The sequence below is a fragment of the Meleagris gallopavo genome, chromosome 4, assembly GCF_905368555.1.
Source record: "Meleagris gallopavo chromosome 4, MGAL_WU_HG_1.1, whole genome shotgun sequence".
NCBI lineage: Eukaryota > Metazoa > Chordata > Aves > Galliformes > Phasianidae > Meleagris > Meleagris gallopavo.
Genome location: NC_139407.1, coordinates 42,851,122 through 42,874,023, shown reverse-complemented (window position 1 = coordinate 42,874,023; position 22,902 = coordinate 42,851,122). Strand labels below are relative to the sequence as shown.

General features: G+C 34.8%; 1 protein-coding gene across 3 annotated transcripts in view; it reads left to right on the top strand.

The window, feature by feature from the left end:
* SLC7A2 (solute carrier family 7 member 2) overlaps positions 1–21,857 on the top strand; it is a 43,377-nt gene extending 21,520 nt beyond the window's left edge. For 2 of the 3 annotated variants that reach the window (XM_085223059.1, XM_085223060.1), the window contains exons 2-12: positions 1,963–2,350; positions 3,435–3,590; positions 5,363–5,528; positions 6,082–6,218; positions 6,687–6,909; positions 9,511–9,650; positions 13,100–13,202; positions 13,871–14,070; positions 14,338–14,504; positions 15,463–15,571; positions 16,281–21,857. In XM_085223059.1, the coding sequence (XP_085079185.1) occupies positions 1,978–2,350; positions 3,435–3,590; positions 5,363–5,528; positions 6,082–6,218; positions 6,687–6,909; positions 9,511–9,650; positions 13,100–13,202; positions 13,871–14,070; positions 14,338–14,504; positions 15,463–15,571; positions 16,281–16,468 (1,962 nt within the window). In that variant the 5' untranslated portion in view covers positions 1,963–1,977 and the 3' untranslated portion in view covers positions 16,469–21,857. Of the gene's footprint in view, positions 1–1,962; positions 2,351–3,434; positions 3,591–5,362; positions 5,529–6,081; positions 6,219–6,686; positions 6,910–9,510; positions 9,651–10,050; positions 10,188–13,099; positions 13,203–13,870; positions 14,071–14,337; positions 14,505–15,462; positions 15,572–16,280 lie in introns of all 3 variants that reach the window. The other variant, XM_085223061.1, reaches the window with a different exon arrangement.
* Positions 21,858–22,902: the final 1,045 nt, after the last annotated feature.

Here is a 22,902-nt window from a genome sequence, read left to right as displayed (position 1 = left end):
GCAGCAACAGAGGTTATGAAGTAGCAGTCAGACATTCATTTTGCATACATAGATAGTTAGGAACCAGTGTAAGGCATTCAGAATTGCAGTGGTCATCTAGGATATGTGTTTTTTCAGGGCTAAGAAAGATGGATGTACCTAAACTATTATGTCTTTTGTGTGTGAAGGGTTTTTTTGTCTCTATGAAGTTTGTGTCTTCTACCTTGTCTTTGCTTGTGCTGCAGTTTCAAAGAAGACTAAAGAAGAAAGGGTGGGTTGGAGTCAGAAGAGGTGTTTCACCTCACTGACTTGTGGTCGGCAAGAACCAGCCTCCTGTTCAGAAACAAAGAATCATGGAATTTGGAAGGGACCTGGAAGATCACCTAGTTCACCCCCTCCTGTTCTTTCAGGGATCAGAGAAAGTAGAAACAGAAAAAAAAAACCCAAACATATTTTTTCAAAAAGATTACCTCTCAACAGAGAAAACCATAATGGCACCCAGCTGGCCACTGTGATAGATGACTTTACAATCTTCAGGGTTTATTGTGAAGTGCAAAGGAATGGAGTAATCTGAAATCCATTTGAACAACAAAAGCCTTGGAAATTGTTTAATGTTCAGAGAACAAAGTCTGCCAGAATAGCTTTTCCCGTTAATGAAATATCAACAATCTATTTGAGGGGGAAAAAGATCACTCAAAAAAAAACCAACCAAAAAACAACCAACTCAAACCAAAACAACAAAAAAACCTTTCCTGCCTCATCTCCTTTGCTCAGTCCTGGGACAGTCATCACCTTTCTAATGAGCACTAAATGTCTGCCTGGACTATTCAAGTCTGCTTACTTTAATTCCAACTTCTTTTTCCCTGAAAGTTGAGTGGACACTTTTTTTTTAATGAGTCTCTTCAAAGACTAAAGCAGGATGACAGTGTACCTGGGGGAGTTGCAGGAAGAGGAGGAAAATGTTTCTGCTCAGATTTCTCTCTCTTTAATATCGAAGGGATTTTTTTCAGGCAGTCATTCAGAATGGTAGTTTTCTTGCGTCTGAATTCTTGTTCCAGGAGCAAATACTGCCATAGTAAGACATCCCTCTTGATGGAAAATCATTGCTGTTGGTGATGAGTAGAAATGCCTGTTACTGATCCAGAAGACTGATACAGATGGAGGAATATATGAGCAGAATACACTTGTCTAAATGAAAAACAGTCCCTGCACTTAGGAGGGTTGCGCTAAGCAAATCATGAGCACAACATAGATATTCATGATATGGATTGCAACAAGTCTCAGGAAATGGCAGATAGCTTCACTTAATTCTTACCAAACTCTTCTTACCTTTCTGTTCTTATTAGAAGCTTAGCAGGGAGAGTTTTATACATCTCTTTTAAAAATAATTGGTTCTGGGAAACTTAGTTGATGTGAGAGGGAGTAGAAACAATGCTTTAATCTTTCAAGCAGTTTTTACCAAAGTGAATTCTAGAGGTAAAAGCCATATATTTGAATCCAAAAGGGAATATCCTAAAGGACATTGCACTGGCTGCATCAGAATGCTGTATTTTAAAACTTTAGGTGTTTATTGTCTTGATATTGTAGTGTTACATCCTTAAAATCTGTATTTATGTTCGTGTTGATCCTTATCTTGAAAATCCTAATGATGTATGAGTTAATAGATGTCTGTTCTGGTGCTGTTTTAGAAATGATTAAGAAGAAGCCAACAACAGATAAAGAGAAGCAATTTCTTCTTTTTACTACAGCTGTATAGCAAACCAAAACTATTTCTTTTCCCCTGGAGAAATAAGTCCTAAGTATAACTGAATCCCTCAGATGACTTGTGGGAGAAAAGCACATGCTTGTTCATTGTCATAGAGGAGTGTAAATATATTTGTAGGTGTGATTAAAGTTCTTCATATAAATGCATTTATTTATTTAGCTGGTTTGCACAGTTACAGTGCCACCTGCAATGTACTGCAATAATATATTTTGTTTCAGAGCTCTCCATCCACCATGTTGCCCTGTGGACCAGCTTTGACCTTTGTTCGGTGTCTGGTGCGTAAGAAGAATGTCAAGGGGGAAGGTCTTGAGGACTCGTTGTGCCGATGCTTATCTACGCTGGACCTTATAGCACTGGGAGTTGGAAGTACCCTTGGTGCTGGTGTCTATGTCCTTGCTGGAGAAGTTGCCAAATCGAATTCTGGACCTAGCATTGTTGTTTCCTTCCTCATTGCTGCCTTGGCATCTGTGATGGCAGGTCTCTGCTATGCTGAGTTTGGTGCTCGTGTTCCCAAGACTGGTTCTGCGTATTTGTATACTTACGTAGCTGTTGGTGAACTGTGGGCCTTTATCACTGGTTGGAATCTCATTTTATCCTATGTTATAGGTAAGCCTAAGAGCAAACATGGGACCTGAGGCTTTCTGAGAAAGCAGATATCAGAAAGGGATTTGTTTCTTTCTGTCTCTGCACTTAGCTACTGTTGCTTTTCAGTCCTACTGGGATCAAATAACCAAGGTCATTTGATTAAGTTATTTCCTTTGTAAATAGAGTTTTTGCAAGATGTGTCAAACAGTAGTGATGATGAACAAGAATAAACGTGATTTTACTGCTGTACTGATCAGCAAGAATAATGTTAGTAGAAAACACAGCAGAAACATTTAACTGAGCCCACTCCCATGGCTATAGTATTTCCCTTTAAGAAAGTCATGATGTTTAGTTCCTAACTTGTTACTATTATCTCATACTAATTAAATGTTCTGTCTTGTGATCTCATAAAACACAAAGTTGACCAGGTCTGAATAATAACAGTGCTTATGTGGGAGATGTTAAAAGAGATGCTTCAGTGCTTTGGCAAAGATGACAAATTTGATTTAGATGTGTTTAGTACCAGAAGTGCATGTTCCTCTGTATGGTGTATAAGCATTCCTATCTGTATATGTATACCTAATTACAGGAAGTGCCCAAATCACTTCAAAATCAATAGACCTGAGTGTTGTTTTGTAGTGCATTCCTGGTAGGAAAGTGGTAAGAATAAGGTTTTATTTAGCTGTAGTCACATACATTCTTTACCAGAGGAGAGTACTAGTCCTAAATACTAACTCTAGTAATATATATCTTCCTAGTGTTTTTTTGCTTTACTTCCTGATAGACAATCTTTCGTTCATGTTATTTATTAAACCATTGTTTTGTATTGTTTAACATACACAGAATATTTTGACTTTTGAAGTAAGTGTCTTCCAGAAAGATATCAAATATAATATTTTTTGCAATATCATGGGAACAAATTAAGTATAGATTTGTATATTTTAGTTGCAGAATAGCATGCTGTCATTTAACTAGGTGGAAATCTATAATGTTAAAATCCCTACTTAAAAGTAGCAGCATGTTTAGTTTTATTTCCTTTTCAATAGAGGTAACTGTATCTCATTGCATTCATGCAAAACTGTAAATATGCATGTATTTTATGAAGGTACATCGAGTGTAGCAAGAGCCTGGAGTGGCACCTTTGATGAACTTCTTGGGAAACAGATTGGTCACTTCTTCAGAACCTACTTCAAAATGAATTACCCTGGTCTGGCAGAGTATCCTGACTTCTTTGCTGTATTCCTTATATTGCTCTTGTCAGGTAAAAGACAAATATCTCGTTTATGATGGTTGTAATGTCAGAGTGTTTCTTACAGTCAAAAACAAAAAAAAAAAATACCAAGCCATAATTTGTGTTGTATCAGAAATGAGTAATAGTATCCGAGCAGTTTAGATGAATGTTTATGCATTGACAAAATGACTCTGGGAATTGAATTCGTATGAAAAAAAATTTTTATGCATACTCTCCTTTCCTTGAAGATGAAACATAGAATAATCACTTATTGATAGGTTTTATAAAACCTACGACACACATTGATACAGGAAAATCTTCTGTCATATTTTTAAATTATAAGAACTGATACCACGTATACACTTTTTGAGGCATCAGAAATTTCCAAAATACTGCAACTTTTTTTGCATGTTTTCATTTGCCTTCCAAAAGTAAATGTTCTTAAAATTAAGTGTAGGAAATGCTATGTGTGTTTTAAAGTGTATAGTTTGTTTTAAACAACTAGAAGTACTTCATTTTTCAACTAGAATTGTTCACTAGAGCTTTTACACATCCCAAATATTAGTTGTGTTCAGACTCTCTTTAGATCACATAAAAGCAAGAGCTTTTCTTCTCTAGAAAGTTAAACTGATGCGTATATAAACACTTATCCTCTTATTCTGTTACAAGTGTTTTTGGACTCGTTATTGGGGAAAACATTTCTGTTCAGCGCCCGATGCTACAATGAGTGACCAGTGCATCTTAAGCTTTTAATAGGTTTCTGTACATGAAAGATGAGTAGTAGAATAACATAGGAAACTTTAATTTGTGATTGTACTTGTATCTGCAGTTCATTTCTTCCATCTGGTTTTTGGTTTTGTTTGACTTATGAGAAGAAAAGAGAAAAAAGAAAAGAAAAAAAAAAAAGAAAAAAAAAAAAAAGAAATTGCTTAAGTCTCTAACTGAAAAGCGTTTGAGAACTACATTATTTAAAAGACAAAATTCATTTAGATTTAAGATGCATCTATGCTGAGTTACACTGCAGTGTACAGATTCCCAAAGTGACTCAACACCCATACTTCCAGAAATTGTAGCCAAAATAACACTGATGCAGAAAACTTGAGCAGCTTCTATGATAAGTTCTGTGCTATGATGAGATAGAAAGCATCTCATTAGCAGAGTCAGAAATTTTTTAGACTTTATCTTGATGATTTTCTGAGTTAATCTCTAATTAATGAGGGAAAGCATGTATGTGATATTAGTGGCAATTAGAGAAGCCAGAGAGACTTTCCCACTCTATTCAGTTTCTTCTGGTCTGCTTTCTAGCTCTTACTCTGTTAAAATATTGGTATGCTCACAGTTGTTAGACAATCGGATCCTGATGAAATAACTTTCCTATCATTTAAATGGACTAGTCTGGAACTCAAGGCAAGCATATTTTGTATTATACTTTTTTAATAGAATCTCTGTAAATCAGAGATACATATGAGCTGGAGGCATGCATTTATTCTGAAGGATTTGTTATTTAGCTTTTTCCATTGTATAATATAGAGATATGAACTAGAATCCCAGAAAAGTAGTAATAATTGCTCAAAATACTTGTAAATACTTCAATAGCACAGTTAAAGAAGGTTGTGATTTTATGGTTTCCAATACACTTGTCTGTTGCCAGGCTGTCAGTTTACTCAATTTGTGCTAAAAGTATAAAATCTATTGTTGTTTTTTTTAATATTATTTGTTGCACTGACAAATATATCCTCTTGAAAATAATTTTTTTTACTGTATGTGACAGTTCATGTTTAAAAATTCTTTTTGTTTTATAGGTCTGTTATCATTTGGAGTAAAAGAATCTGCATGGGTGAATAAAATTTTCACTGCTATTAACATCTTGGTCCTACTCTTTGTTATGATTTCTGGTTTTGTGAAAGGAGATGTTGACAACTGGAGAATAAGTGAAGAATATCTCATAGACCTTTCTGCAATAACAGAGTAATTACTCTTAAAATTATTTTAAAATTACTTTTAAAAAATGTCTCATATTCTAAGCAATTCTATGCTATACATGCTTTTGTACTATTGCAGGTAATCTATTAACAGATAGCTCGGTTGTTGGGAATGATAAACTTCTTATTCCCTTAGAAAGTGTTTTTATTTTTTTGTTTGTATTTTCCTTAAAAAAAAAAAAAAAAAAAAAAAAAAAGTCCTGTCATATTTCAAGACTTTTATTTGTGGCCATTTGAGAAGTTACTGTACTGGCTTCTTATCCTTAAGCCATGAATTAATTGCAGTGGGTGAGTACGACAACGAGTGTTTCTTACACGATTAGAGATTTTAATGCCCTACCACAAACAGCAAAATGGGTAAGATGATAATTATTAGATTCAAGTATCAATCCATTTGCTGTTATTTTTGTCTTACAAGTTTTCACATGAATGTATCTTCTCATGCTGTTATGTAAAGTGCAGGGGAGAAAGATGCATATGTTTGACCTACCAGTAATAAAAAATAACGTGTTTTTCTGCTGTATTTTTATTATTTACAGGAATTTTTCATCCTACAAGAATGTGACAAGTATATATGGGAGTGGTGGCTTTATGCCATATGGTTTCACAGGAACATTGGCTGGTGCTGCAACCTGTTTTTATGCTTTTGTAGGATTTGACTGCATTGCAACAACTGGTACAGTATTTATATGTGTGTGTATGATAGCTTTTGGGGGGGGCAAAGGGACATAGTCTGTCTTTTTTAGACTTTTTTCCTGCCTAAATCATGTTAACTGGCCACCGATTTTTAAGAGTTTTCTGATATCACTTCTAAATTATATATGGACGATCAGGTTTGAGTACTTATAATGTACAAATTATAGGAAAATAACTAGAAATGATGGGTTTTGCCAATTCTAAATATAGAATATATTTTATATCCATTAATTATACATTTTTTTTTAAAAAAGCCATTTCTGGCAACAAAAATAACTGATCTTAACTTGTGCAGATTTTAAAATTTATTCTGTAGATATGATTCTGAGGGTTTAGGCTTTCAAACATATTCGTCTGTGATAATATCTTGTAAAGATGAATGAAATAGTAACAGTTTTTGGTGCTTGTGTTTTTTTTTTGTTTTTTGTTTTCTTGCTTTTGTTTTCAGGAGAAGAGGTCAAGAATCCTCAGAAAGCCATACCCATTGGGATTGTGGTGTCCTTGCTCGTCTGCTTCATGGCCTATTTTGGAGTTTCAGCTGCACTGACTCTTATGATGCCATATTATCTGCTAGATGAGAAAAGTCCTCTGCCAGTAGCATTTGCGTATGTTGGATGGGGTCCTGCAAAATATGTTGTAGCAGTGGGATCCCTCTGTGCTTTGTCTACAAGGTAATGACTTTGAGCTAATGGATATTACAAAACATTTAAAAATAAATTAATGGGTTTATTTAGATGGCTCACTTCATGAAGAGGATTAGCATTAGTATCAAAAGCATGTTTTAGTCTTAAGCAGATTTTCTTCACAATATTTTCATTAGTTTATGTTTCTGTTTAAGCTTTACTGTTACTGAACTCTACCTCTTTGACTTTTTGTCCAAAAATTATTTATTAAAATAAGTATTTTCAGACACATGACCTGCAAGTTACCTCTGTTAACTGATGAAGTATACTTCACTGCCTATGTCCTGTATTGCAGGCCATTCTCAATCAATCGACAAATTTACAAAATCTGTGTATTTGCAGGCAAAATTGAAAAGACAAATACCTAGCTTCCCTTATCATCTTCATTGCCTGTTTTTCTTCAATAACCAATCTGTCTTCTGATATCATTCCTTCCTGTGATTTTTTTAGGATTATTTGAGATGTAGTTTCTAGCTGTGGGAATAGGGTAATTTATTTCCTGCTATAAAACTGTGAATGTAACCTGTTATTTTAATTAAGAAGATCAGGGAAAGCATACAATATATAAGCATGTGTTCATATATATCACAGCCTAGTTGTAATGTGGTGTAAACACTTTCATAGAATAGAATATTGCTTAGTGCTTGAATTTAGGGATAGAAAAATGCCGATTCCAGTCTTCTACTTGAGGTTTTGTAGGTAAAGAATCATCCAAGTGAGCTTCAATGATATTAGTACAGGCTGACATTCCACAAAGAAAAAAGGCATACCTGCTTAAGCAGGAATACTAACAGTACACTGAGATAACTTTGGTGAGCATCAGCATGATGAAGATGGTCACACTAGGTCTAGATGATGATTTAAAGGAAGGGAATATTCTGATGTATAAGGTGGCAGAAAAAAGAAATAGTTTCAGAATGACATAAAAGCTTATGTGGCTGACTGAAGAATATAATTTGTACAGTTCATTCTGAAATTATAGTTTTTTTTCTATCTATTTGTCATAGGAGGCTCTACTCAAATTTTCCTCTATGCTGATAAGTGCAAACTAATACTGGAAAACAAAATAAACCGAGAGAGTAAAACACTGTTTCAGAAATTTGAATTCCTAATCTGTTTCCGATGTATTTTGAAGTGTTATATTTCCTTGTTTGGAGAGGTTAATCTTTCAGTCTATTGATTTGTGTCAGTTTAGAGCAAATCAAAGGATATCATATATATATATATATATATGATATCATATATATGATATCATATTCTTCAGTTTAGAGGTATAATTAACAACAACAACAAAAAAATTCAGATCATTACTTTTAGTTCATATGGTTACTGCTAATTGTGTTATGTTGTGAACTTGTATCTTCTGGTAAAGATGTCCATTTCCATTAGTATTTCCATTATTTCTTTGAACCCACTTGAAGAGAAGTATGATTAATACATTGTACAAAGTCAGAACAGCACAAATTTAGTTGTGGATTTTAACAGTATCTTTATTTGAAGAACAAACTGTTGCCCTGATTTAGAAAACACTCATTCTCGAAAAGAACATTTATACATCAGTTAATGTGCATGAGATTATCTCATGTGTGTCTAACCTTAATGCTTGTGTCTCATGAGCTTTACCAGAGGTACTCAGCATCTGTGGTATGTAAAATCTGAGCCTTCTTCAAGTGGTTTAGTTGACATCCTGAAGTACCTAAGGCAACCGTTCAGCTGGTTAAATGCTAGTATGCTGCTGCAGAGGTTGTACTGGCTATGAATTTGCCTTTTGTCCTTTCAAAGTTTTTTTGTTTTCATAATTATGATTATTTAATTTTGAGGGAAAGAAACCATCTAATGTAAGAAGCCTGTTTAAAAAGAGCTTTGAGTTATTGACTAATTGAATTAAAGTTTAAAAGCTCTGTGTGCTGCTAATAACAAATCTAAAATAATTACTCTTCCCATAAAGGAAACAATCTCAGTGAAGCTTGGCTTGAGGAGCTTTAATGGAAAGAGACAATGTGCTCAACTGTAACTGTTGGTGCTTACTTTGAATTACTGTTAATCAGCAGCCTCACATGGAAATGTGAAGTGTAAAAGATGCTGCTAATGCTTATTTACTTGCTGCTGCTGACTGACAGACTTTGTTGAGGAATACTAAAGCTTAATTGCAGTTAGTGTGACCTGAAATATGTTCCTGGTCCACTAATACCCAAGAACTACAGTGACGACAAGAGTTATTTTGCTAACCCGAATTCTCTTTAATGAAGAAATTCCAATTCCTAAATTAAAATCAATCAAAGAAATATACAAACAAACAAACAAACAAAAAAAAAAACGGCTATCAACTTTATGGGGAAAAAAAAGACATTTCTATTTCTGTCTGATCTGTAGTATCTTTGACTATGGGGCTTTCTGATTTTGTCTTATGATCATAAGATTCTGTACATGACATTAATTAACATTGTTTATCTTTTCCATGATACAACTCTGCTGTCTTATGATCATAAGTTTATGTACATGCCATTAATTAGCACTGTTTATCTATTCCATGGTACAGCTTTGCATGAACTGTGTTTGCTATGTTGCATGTGTTTGCTTTTTACTCAGTCTTCTTGGATCCATTTTCCCAATGCCACGTGTAATCTATGCTATGGCGAAGGATGGGTTGCTTTTCAAATGTCTAGCTCAAATCAATTCCAAAACGAAGACCCCACTAGTTGCTACTCTATCGTCTGGTGCAGTAGCAGGTGAGACTAAGAGTTGATCCTTGTAAAGAAAGGTGCACTGCTAAGCATGTTGCATATGTGGAAATAGAACACTGTTGTGCAATTTTGATTTGCTTTTCACTGATCCAATATAATTGTCACCAGGTAAAGTAGGCTACTAGTGAAACTTTTCTTTACCACAGATTTTGTATTTGTTTGCTAATCTCAAGAGCTTTCAAAGCTTAGGTTCAAAATACAGACAGAGCATAGAACAACACTTATCAATCAAACAGAAAACCAAGAGCAGCAACACGGAGCCTAAACCAAAACTGAAGCAGAACCCATTAACTCTTCCAAGCATTCTTTTAATGTAGTTGGGTTTACCAGTAAAGCACAGTGCTTTTAATAACCTGTATTTGAACTATACATTTTTCTGTTCTAGTCTTCTCGGCTCTATGTTCCCTTTGCCCCGAATTCTGTTTGCCATGGCACGCGATGGTTTACTCTTTAGTTTTCTTGCCAAAGTGAGTAAGAGGCAGGCACCAGTTTTTGCCACCTTGACAGCAGGGGTCATCTCTGGTAAGCTCTCAAAGCCCATATTTCTTAAAACTGAGATTTGAACACTCTGTGCACGTGCATGGTAATTCATATTTTTGAAAAAGGGCTGCTTGTTAATTTCCCTTGCATGTAAGATGGGAATAAAATCAAAAGGTGTAAGAACTCTAAATCATACCAATCCTGATGGTGGTAGTCTTTAATGTCACAGAATTCAAAGTGATTTTATTTATTTATTTATTTTTAAATATTAACTTCTTGTACTGTGAATAAGCTTCTTACTTGATCTGAGTCCCTTAGGCTCTCCTTTCCTCATAGGGTTTTCTTGCCCAATGAACGTAGATATATGTCCAAAACAGTAATGGGGAAAGCAGTTGTCAAATTTTTTTATTGTGAGACTAATCTGTATTTGCAGTGGGATCAGCTTTTGTGTAAAATACATACACAGATTTTATTTTCACTGTCTTCTAAAGAAAACCAGTTCTATTTTGGTACAAGCTTACCAAATTAGAGTTGAAGGTTGTATATTTATACACCCACATACATTTCAGCAAAACAGCATTTTGGGAGCTGCTGCCAACTGCCAACTGCTATATTAGTTTTACAAAGAGAAATTTTTAACACACAGCTGTTTCACTTTGGCTATACTTCCTGAAGTGGCACTGCCCAAGTTTCATTGAGTTATTTTGGAGGGATGTCTAATTATCTGAGAAACTGGAAGCACTTGATGTATTTACCTTCAAGGCAAATAAATGCCTTAAAACAAAAATATGAAAGACATATAACATTTTAACATTTAGCAACCTGGTTAACAATGATTTAAAGGGAGTTCAGAACTAAGACTAAAACATTCTATTTTGACTTTAAATTTATGTTATGGACTTTTTCCTCCATAATAATTTGGTACTGCAGTTATAAGGGAAAGAAAGAAAGAAAGCCATGTTACCTAGCGTGTAAACTAATTGATATAGCAGTACAGCCTTGATTAGCTGTGCAACAGCAGTCATGTGGACTTGCTTTTAGACACTGTGGGGAATTTGGTGTATGAATAATTTATCTGAAGACAGCTTAATCTATTTAAAAAAAATGCATATTTGGTAACTTGTGGTCATAAATAGTTTTGCCAATGTAGTTAAAAATAAGTGCATCAGCTCATATTATCTGATTTTCCTCTTAAATCCTAGTATGGATTGTTTGTATCCTAGTATCCTTGTATACTAGTATAGATAGCTTTAAGAAATGTTAACCTTTATCCTGCTAGCCTTTTAGGTGCTTGGCCTCAATTAAAGTTACCAGGTCATGACTAAAGCTGAGTCAGTTGTCACATGCTGTTACCGTGACTTACTTTTTCTCATATCCTAACCATGATTCTGAAACTCTGCACATTGAAAAATATTTAGCTGCCCTTAGTTCCTTAACTGTAAATTTGTCTGGCATCATTACATAGAACTTGAGCAGAATTAAGAGAGGTGAAAAAGCTTTTTTTTTAAATTCTCTTAATGAGAAACTTACAAGAATTTTTCAGTTTATCTAGTGTATAAGAAAACAACCTTGGCTACAAAGTAGCCTTTTGAATCCAGAACTTAAAATTAAACATAGCTACTTTATACTTGGTTATTACAAGTTCTGTTCTTCCTCAGCTTTGCTTACCTACACATTTTGAGAATTCAAAGCCATGAGATATTCAGAAATTTGCCACAGATATGAAGTTATGACTTCTTACAATAAATGACTTCTTGGATTTATGAATATCCACCCTCTCTTAAGAAGACAGGATGATTTTCTTTCCTCCCTTCGAAGAGGAGATTAGCAGATGAAATAGAACATCTATAACACAGCAGTCGTGCTTTTTGAAGTCATGTTTTTATCAGAATCCAAAAAGAGGGGAATGTGTGTTTCTGTGTTTTTGTGCACAAATACACCTGTCTACACATATATTAAAAGTATTTATAAAGTAGATATTACGTATAAGCCTTTCTGAATATAGAAAAGTTTGTGTATGCATGCATGTACAGTATATAAAGGCTCCATTTTATTTTTTCTTTTATTATAAGATTGGTGATAATTAAAAAGATAAAATATTTAGATTATTTATATATCTCAATAGAGTGAGTCAAATACAAATACTTTAAGAATTTTTTGACCATATATCAATTAATGCTAACCTTTCATTTAGTGTCAGTTAATTTCAATTAATTGTGCTAATTTCTCTATGAGTTCTCTATGTGCCAACAGCATAGACAAAAAAGAACCTCCAGATGAAGGTGACATTAGCTTTTATGGATGAAATGTCTGCCATAATTACTCAGAGTACCATGGAAATTTCTATTTCAGTGATCTTAAGAATATTATTTCTTGTGAGATTTTGCTGTCTTTCTTGAAGGCCACTTGAAAGTTTTTGTAAGATAATTAAAAAAAAAACACAGAAAACAAACAAACAAAAAAACACCTGTTTTCTTATAGACAACTTCATAAATTTACATGGAGACTATTCTGAAATCAGTGGAAGTTTTACATACTTACTGGGTTGCATCATTGTTCCTCTGTTTTGCAGTGGGAGCCATCTCTTAACTTTTATGAGATTCTTTCACAGCATCAGAATCTTTTCTATAAAGATGTATTTTATTGTGGCCCCCGTTCAGCAAGCCGCATATGCAAGTACTTCTGTCCAAATAAATCCAATACAAATTGCTTGATTATGCAGAATGACTGTATGGCCCATCAGTGTGTTTCTCTATATGAATGAGATTCCCGACTGTAGGAAATTAGGTTCAGGTACGTTGGCTATGACCTCAAATGTGTTTTTAAGGGTTACTATGATTTCACTCATATTGCTCTCAGTAGAACAATTTGAAGTTACACTGGTGATGGACTTTAAATTCTTGACTTAGTATTGTAAGCCTCATACAAATTTTGCATTTTCTTTTCTTTTCTAGCTATTATGGCATTTCTGTTTGACTTAAAGGCTTTAGTGGACATAATGTCTATTGGCACACTTCTTGCTTACTCACTTGTGGCAACCTGTGTCCTCATTCTTAGGTGAGTCAAAAACAACTTTTCTGTTTTACTGTGGTTTATATTGTGTTGTTGATTATCTGAACAGGAGTCACATCTACAATGGATGTTTTTTGCTTTATAACTAAATGTTTGATAGCTATCTGTATGCATATAAATAACTGCTGAGAAGCATTTACCTGTCAAAGAAAACACTGATATATTGTTATATCAGTATAGCAGTTAGTCACATCAATACTTCATGTGAAATCTAGACACCTTTTCTTTTCCAGGAGATAATATTTTGATACAAGTACAATCCATGCTGTACCTACATCACATTGTGGTGACTGTATGTGAAAGATGGAGGTGTTAAAATAATTGCTTTGCGTTGTCCTGTCAGAAATCAGTAAGGCCAGAAAAACATTTCAAGATCTGTACACATTCAGTCTTGCACACATTCAGTCTCATGAGGCTGTCTCGGACCTGCTCTGTCCTCACAGCGGGGGGGGATTTACCACCCCAGTCCCCACCTAGAGGTTTAGGGATGCAGGGCTCAGGGACGTGAGGAGACTAATCATATGCTCTCACATATTGGGTAATTCTCAATCTCTACTGCAAAGCAGTTAGTACTTAAATGTATTCCTAGAGGCATATTCCTTCAATTCCCAGAGTAAACTTCATTATTACCCCATCTGTTTTTTTTTGCACAGGTACCAACCCAGTTTAACCTATGAGCAACCCAAATATTCCCCAGAAAAAGCAGCCTTGGCTGCATCAGAATCTGCTGTAAGTGAATCACAGATAAATATGATACAGAAGAGTCACTTCAGTCTTCAGACTCTGATTAATCCATCCAGTTTACCTACAGAACAGACTGCAACTACTGTTAACTGTTTAGTGGGTCTGTTAGGTAAGTAATATACAACATTAATGTAAGTAATGGAATTTTATTACAGACAAAATTAAACATTCAGTAATAATATACCTTTCCTCAGTCATCATTAACGCATCATTCTGGATAATGCTCTTATATTTCATGATGGAATTAATCTGTAATCTCGTGTATTTTCCATTACTTGATCATTTTCATAGCATTTCATACTGAAGTTCCCCTATCATTCCTCTTAAAAGTCACCTCCTCTTCAATGCTATTTCCATCATTTTGTTTTTCACACAGCTTTCTTGGTTTGTGGCTTGAGTGCACTCACTACATATGGGACTCATTTCATTGCTAACTTGGAGCCCTGGAGTACTGGCCTTCTTGCTGCATTGGTGGTGTTCTTCATAGTTACCATTCTCCTCATCCAAAGGCAGCCTCAGAACCAGCAGAAAGTGGCCTTTATGGTGAATAAAATAATAGCTCTAATGGGAGGTTTGGAGGTATTCTAAGAAGTGGGACAGGGGCAGAGGGAGAGAGAGAGACAGCCCTTTTTCAGGTAGTCTTTCATTAATGCACTGCTATTATCAAAGTTTGTTTTTTATTGTGACTGTAAGGGTAGTGGATGCTCATAGCTGAATTGTGTATAGATCTTCTCCAGATCTCAGAACAATGGAAAGGATTTTGCTGCCCACAGATTGAATGTATGACACATATATGAATATGGCCATACAAAAAGGGTGAAGCTGTTGGATTGCTGTTACAACTAGTGGATCTGACAACACAGATTTCTAGCTTTTCTTTCAGACACATGCCCAGAGAGCACACTGTTACAGCACAAGCAAATTTAGTCCTCAGTTTGAACACTTAGACACTAGAAAACAATTCAGAAACTGACTAGTGTGTAGTCAGATTATCTGCATTGTCTGCAGTGATTTAGAACACAGTGCAATTCATACCTCCCTGAAGTATGGCCTTTCATTTTGAACTTTCACTTATGTTCTAAGGTCAGTTAGTTAAGGAACTATATAATGGAAACAGTGAATCATGGTGATGAAAATAAAAGAATCTGATGGAACTAAGGAAACAATTTGGAAAAAAAGGAATATATCTATAAAGATGGAAATAATACTTTTCAGCTGTACATGCAGGACTTCATTAGTATGCATTGAAAGATTGTCTTCACAGTTTTAGAGAACATATTTTAAGCATAAGTTACTTTAAATGTTTAAGATATGTAGAAATTCATCATTAAACACTGAAAAAGAAAATTTTAATATACTTCAATAAGAAAATGTTGCTATTCTTTTTTAGTGAGATTTGTCACCCCTAGATCATGTTGTATAACTCACATATGACATAAGTACTTGATATATGCAAGAAATGATATTTAATATTATGAATATTTTAAATATTTCCCTCTAGGTTCCATTGTTGCCATTTTTACCATCACTCAGTATCCTGGTAAATATTTATCTAATGGTACAGTTAAGTGCAGACACTTGGATCAGGTTTAGCATCTGGATGGCACTTGGTAAGTATATCTGCTCATTTAAATCTCCTCCTTTGTTAGGACTGATGAATCCTGCCTTAGATAATTCAATACTTTGCCTTTAAACATTGGAACAAAAGTCTATGTTTTAGTAAAATCGTTTAGTATTTCTAGTAAAAAAAATAAATCACGCTTTAGAAGGGATATATATACATAGCCAAAACCGTGAAAATAGTTTTGAGGTAATAGGAAGAATCAAAGTTATAGAATTAATTCCAGTAAGTTACAATACTTTTATTTCTTGTCTACTTAGCTAAATGTGTGCTGAAATCTTTTTTGTAACAGTTTTCTTTTTGCTATATCAGACATTCTCCTTTAAGATATGGAAAACTGCATTGATTTTATGTAGTCATAAATTAGAGATACTAGTTTCCACGACTTGGCCTAGGGAGCCTGCTTTGGCGGGGGGTTGGACTCGATGATCTTTAAAGGTCCCTTCTGACCCCTACAATTCTGTGATTCTGTTAGAACAATCAGTTATGCAAAAATGATGCACTGGAATTTAGCATCTCCACTTCCTGTACAAAGAGGGAAGACCTGAAGGTTGAGCTATCATTCTTATACCTGGCTTTGGAAAATTTACTCAGCCAGACAGTAAAAAATAATGACTTTCTGATGCACTACTTGCCTAAAAACCCTATTAACCTTTTTCTTTTTTTTTTTTTTTCTTTTTCCCTTTTCCTTTTGAAAGGCTTTATTATTTATTTTACTTATGGCATCAGGCACAGTCTTGAAGGTCATCACAGTGATGGAGATGAAGACTCTTGTTCGGAAAATAGTGGGTTGCAAGAAAAGAACCCTGTGGAAGAAGTGGATGAACCTGAAAATGCAAATGAAAGCGATAAATTTCTTGCACGTGAAAGGACAAGTGAATGTTAATTTATGCAAACAAACAAGTCTTTTAAACCTTTAATTGATATTTTACTTGTGGACTGAAATTTCAAAAGCTTTCTACCAACATTGTTCCTCTTGAAAGCGTTTACTACAAGGCCTGGCTGATGCATTGGACAAGCTGCTAATCCATCTTCATCATTTCAGAACTGACAGCATGGAAGTTAATATTTAAGTAAAACAAACAGTACCCTTTGGCAAGCAGAAATATGGATGTATTGTTTGAACTGATGTACACAGTTGCTGGCAATTACAAAATATGAAGAACTTCAAAACTACTTGCAAGAAGTTCAGAATATTTTATACTGCTTTGTGAACACAAGTGCCTTTTACATGTCCTCCTTATTTCTCTTACATGGTCTGGTGTCCCAAATAACAATGCAACTAACTCACTAGTAAAATACCAGGTACTATCTTTTGTTGCTTCAGAAATCTCATGGGAAAAAAATTGAAGATAAGCCTGGAAAATATTTCTGAAACAAATGATAAATTGACAGACCTGATGCTTTGTAAAAAGTAGAAAATAATGAATTTATATAAAAATAGTAAAGAAAGAATTCCTTACCCTTACTAATTAGTAGCCATTAAGAACTCAAATAGAAAAGATCCTTTAAAGGCTTTATTTCCCTCTAAATGCTGTTCAGGATTTTCACTTCTGTCTTACATGAATTCTTTTCACTTCAGAGATGCTCTTTATATAAAATAATACTTCCAAGAGGGATTATGTTGTTTTCTGCAAAAACTTCTCTTCAGAAAAATTATGCCCCAAACCCCTACCTTCTTTTCAAATAGAAGGGAAGCTGAAAAAAACAACAAACCCAGGCTTTGGAAAGAATCCTTTTCAAAATAGTATTTCAGTACTTCACCAAGTCATAAAAATATGTTAGCACAGCAATTTTTTGTGAGCCAAATCTAAACCTACAAATCCATTCATGTGAGTAGAATGTCTAAATGCTAACTTATGTATGTAAAGAACCAAATAACTGCAACAGTGCTGTGTGAACCATTATTTTAAAGATAGTGAAAATGGACACTTCTTTCAAGATAAAAGTCACATTACTTAAGAAGGGCACCCAGACATTTTAACAATTTTTCTCAGCAAATAATAGTCTTCAGTCCCTTGAAGGATTCCACAATAGGAAATTATTTTGCAAGAAGTCATTTATAAAAATAACTTCCTTAATGTACAAGATAATTGTTTTGTACTTTTGTACTTTGTCATAGAAAGTTTTAATCTGAAGCATAATATTGCCAGTAATAATAATTGGTATTAATCTCCGTTGTTAGGTACAAAACATTTTATATCCTGTCAGAATGATGTTGGTTCACAGTGAAAAGCACCTTTTTATAATAGCTGGAATTAAAAAAAAAAAAGAAAAAAAGAAAAAAAAGAAAAAAAACAGACCAGTTAAGCTGCTTCTGTCTCTCTCTGTTTCTGTCTTTTTCACAGTGATAGATTCTTGCTTTTTAATCTAAAAATGAGTTTTGTTGTAAGCCTAAACGTAGAAGGCAAAAAGAAGAGTGCTTCTTGATAGAGAACCTTGAAGTATGCTGATACCCCATGGAAGAATGAGTTTGTAGTTTAAAGCCTGATGCCTTTCTTCCCAGTTTGAACTGGGAGGAGAGCATTTTTTGCAGCACAGGTGGTTTGGCAAGGATTTGTACTAGTTGCACTAGTGGCCTCTGCTGGCTGCTCAGCTCAAGGAGCAGCAATCTGAAAAGATCTTCACCACTGTTTGTCTTCTGAGGCATATTCCTGGTTTTATAGCAATCTACAGGAATTCACCAGAAAAGATTTGCTAGAAGATCAAAGCAGAGCACTTGTAGGTGCCTGTGTTTTTCTTTCAAAGTACAGGATAATGAGCACACAACAGGAAAACCACCTACCTTTTAACTGATGTTCCAGCATGTGCTGCTGTTGTCCTAAAGTCTAGTGGTCCTTAAAAATGGATGAAACAGAGGATGAAGAGAAACTATAGAGTAAGTGACAATGCAGTTCTGTTTCTTAATGTATCATAATCCATCCTAATACAGATAAGTTATAGCCACTTCTTTGCGCAGTTTGTTTTACAAGATGTTGTTAAAGAAACACTAAAATGTCCTATTAGAGTAATACAAGTAAATTATGGCCTATGTAAAATGTTTTGTTGAAAGAACTAGATAGTAATCTTCAAGGCAGTGCTTAGAGCAATTGATAAGATTCAGAACCTTTCTTCAATGAAAGAAAGCCGTCTGTTCAGTTAGATTTGCCATTTTACTTGTATTTCTCAACTGGGGCCCATTGTTAAGAAAGTGACAAAAGAACTATGTGTTCTTGTTTAAAATAGAAGATATTTTATGACTTTCTAGGCTCCAGTAAGGTAATCCTGACAGTTTGAAACAAATGTTTTATTAAAAAAAAAAGAATGTTTTCAATACCATTGGTATTTGAAGTAGAAATACTGATGCTTTTCCTGATTTGTAACTATTCTGTCAAGAGCACAACTTCTTCTGTGGCTATTTTTTAGAGGGCATGCTTACCTGTCCTTCCCAGTTGCAAAAATGTCCTGCTGTTAGGACAAGCCTGCAGTGCTCAGTTGAATCTTTTGCACAATGTTTTTACAAGCCTACAATGGAAGACAGCTCTTTTAAATTCTTTACACATTGTGGTGTGTGGGAAGCAGAGACTTTTTTCTACAGATGCTGGTGCCACAGAGCAGGCGAGTCAGGCTCCTGGACTGCAAACTGTGGCTGTTCTGTGATGTCCAAGGAAGATCCCATTCCCTGTCAGCGCCATCATATAGAACGAATGTGTGCCTGCCTGTCTATATGCTTGCATCAATCTGACATTAGCCCATAGTGATTTTGATGTACTGATTAGAGTAATTTCTACACTGCACTGGAATTTCCTTTGAAGGGAGACTGTCAATGTAAGAAACTTATGACTAAAGTCAGCACCAGCTAAGGCTTTTGGAGACAGATGAGAGAAAATTTTCAGCTTATATGTATTTTGTATATAGTGTTCATTTCTGTATTATTAGTCCCCATAGTTATAGTAGTTAATTATATGAAAATAATGTGATTGTTACAAATGCTGTGAGGGAGACTGGGAGCAGCTGCAGCAGAGGAACTATCCAGTTAACTAACGAGATATAAAACAAAATTAAAGGAAAATCATCGGGTATTCTCAGTTGCTTTGACTGCACAAGGCTTTTCATATGTGTGTATAGTTAATGCCATTAATAATCCGTGGCTAAGAACACTATAAACCAGAAGTGAGATATTTATGCTAATTTTCATGTGCATTTGTATGTGAAATCTTGAAATTCCAGATGCTTTTCTGGGATGTTAGGTGGAGCAGGCCCTGTGAAGGACAGCCATGCTGCTTCTTATGTAGGGGGCACATGTGAAACCAAGCCCCATTTTGTTCTCGTGTTTGCTATATTTGCCAAGAGAGCAGCTGAAAGCACAAGTCCATTGGAACTAAATTGTTATTTTTTAACATACACATAGTTGTTGGTACTGTAAATTGTTCTGTGCAAATAATGATGGTATGTATTAATATATATAAATATTACTGGAGGTAGCTTTTTTTTTCTTTATGGAAATAAATCCTTGAAAAACAATATTTGCATTGGTACACTCAGGATATGCCTTTAGATATAGGAATTATTTTTATCAAATTTAGGAAAATAAAGTATATTTAAGGGAGAACAAGTAAATCTTTGTTCTCCTATAAGGAGGCATAAGAGTTACAAAACATTTCTGCATAATTCACGTTACCTAAGGTGACCTTCATGCGGTATTCCAAATTCTAGCCCTAATTCTGCAACAGGAAACGTTATGAGGTATCTTAGATTTCAATCGTCTGTTATCCCAGACAAAACTATTCTGTTAATAATAATGTGCTTCTTCCTGCACAACAAATACGAGGTAGATTCCTGAAACCCGTCACACTGTGTTTAGGTCACCTTGTGTTAAGGCTGTGTATGCTGCCTACTGTTGGAGAATAAAGATCAGTACTAGCAGTACAGGGTTACTTATCCATATTCTTATGAACTTGAATATGCCATGCAGAAACTTCAAATGATACAATTACTTTAGAAACAAAATATGGTAAAACTTATATATATATTTCTGTATTTTATTAGATGATGAATGTAAAATTCTAGCCACCTTTTCCCCAAAGTTTATGGAAGGATATACAACTATTTAAGAAATAGAATGCATACTATTTTCATGGAGATTTTTAATAAGTGCCAAGATCAGATGTCCTGCAAGCATCCTAGCCTGGGCGAGATCCTGACAGTGCAGGAAATCTGCATGGGACTGTGCAATCATTAATTCTGTCAGATGCCTTTGACATTGGGGTGTGTTTTGAACAGTACAAATTTAATTCAAATGATGTCTAGCAAGCAATACTTGGTTACACAAAAACAAATTAAAAGCACATTTTGTTGTAAGGCCCTGGTTCTTCCCAGGCCTGCCAGGAGGTTGTACAATTTGCAGTATGCTCACTGAAAGCACTGGAGTTACTCAGTGTTAAGCAGAAGCAGCAAGTGGTACTTCACATAATGTAGGATTTTGTATTCGTTTTTAATTTTCTGTACCTTTAATAGTTCTTTCTAGTATATATTTTAAGGACCTCTGCGTTTTTCATAGTTGGACCTTCCTAAAGCAAAAATATAGCATCCTCACCACATCTTGATCTGTTTTCCACTTGATTTTAGAAATCAAATTCTTCAGCATCAGCTAAGCCAAAGGATTTCTGTGCCTAGACATGCATTACAATGAGCTATGTGTATATATAATTGTTATTTCTATTGTCAGTTGGACAAATTCTGTTGTCTTTGTATGTTTCCATTGAACCTTGCATGAGGCAAACTCCACCCTCAGCAACATAAGTTTAGCTGCAGTCAGGATTTGAAAGTTTAGGAGGGCTTTTTTTCTTTTGTATTAACAGAAAGCAAAGCACGAAATATGTGTTACATATCTTTAAGAATAGTTATGTGCGCTTCATTTTAAGAAATTTTTATATATGTTTTAATTTTTCTTCTTGTTCACATGTAAGCTGTAATGATTATGTCTGTGTGATGTGCTGCTGAGTATTTGAAATGTTGATGGAATGACTGTGATGCATCTTAAAATACAAGTTTCTGTTTGAGTACTCTAGCCAAAATGAAAAGTCTTGAATTTTTGTGAATGTCAAAGTGCATATATTTAAGAACATGGTGCTTGTTTATTCACTTTTTCACTAAGAATTATAATCAGCAATATTTTTAGTTACTTTAGTTTCAAATCTGATGGAAATTATATTGCTTTGTAAGATATGCTTCACAGGATAACAACTATGCATTTGTCCTGTATTTTTTAAAAATAAAGCTGAACATCACTTGTATGTACTTTATACAACACCTCTGACTTGAATCACCACTGTAGTTTTAGTAGATATTAAGTAGTAGATTCTAAAGTAGATACAGTGACTTAGTAATCATTTGTGTCATCTCATATCATGACATTATACAAATCAGAACTCATAATAAATAGCATGATAACTTATAGTTTTTATGGAAAATGAAAAAAAAAAAACCACCAACAATCATGTTGTAATTTTAAAGCCTTTATTTTTCTAGTGGTCTGAAGATGTGCATCATAGTAGTTTCCTACTCACTTCCTACAATGATTTGGGTGCTGTATAATCAGTGAACATACAGACATTATAGTTATGAAATGTACCAGAGAATTTGACTAAGCAGGTTATTACACCAAGAAAAAGAACAGATAGACTGCTTACCCTTATCCTAAGCTTGCTATAAAACTCTAAAGGAGAAATCTCAAAAAAAGATCCTTCCCCATTTACAGTCAGCTCTTAAATGGGTCTAGGAGAGGTGGAGCCAGGCTCCATCCCTTCCAGCAGCACAGGTGAACTGCCTTCACCTGTGCTCCCGTGGCTGACTCATTGCTTGCCTCAGGTGATCAATCAGAGGTTCAGGCTGTGATTCAGCAGTTTCCACATAGGCACTGTGAGTTCCAGTGCCAAACCAGAGATGATGCTGGGCTTGATTTCCAGAGGGAGTGAGCCCTCAGGTTCCTACAGCACCAAGCCTTGTCCTGGCAGCAATCAGACTCAGAGCTGCATGAATGTTATCTCTCTTTTCCCTTTTTGGAGGAAAAAAAAAGCAACCAAACAAAAAACTTGGAGTTCTGTCATCTAGTGCTGTGTCCTGAGGATTGAAATGACTGAAAATTAGCAGTTCAAAGACTGTCACTTAGGACATCTACTTACATATAATGTAGGAACGTTGAATCTGGACAATAGATAATGATAGCCTTGAGATACAGAACTGCACTCTCAGCATGAAGTTGCTCTTGTTTTGCAGATATTTGAGTCACCATCTTTGTTCATAGATTTAAAAGAAGCTGTGACTTTGGTCTTCTCAAGG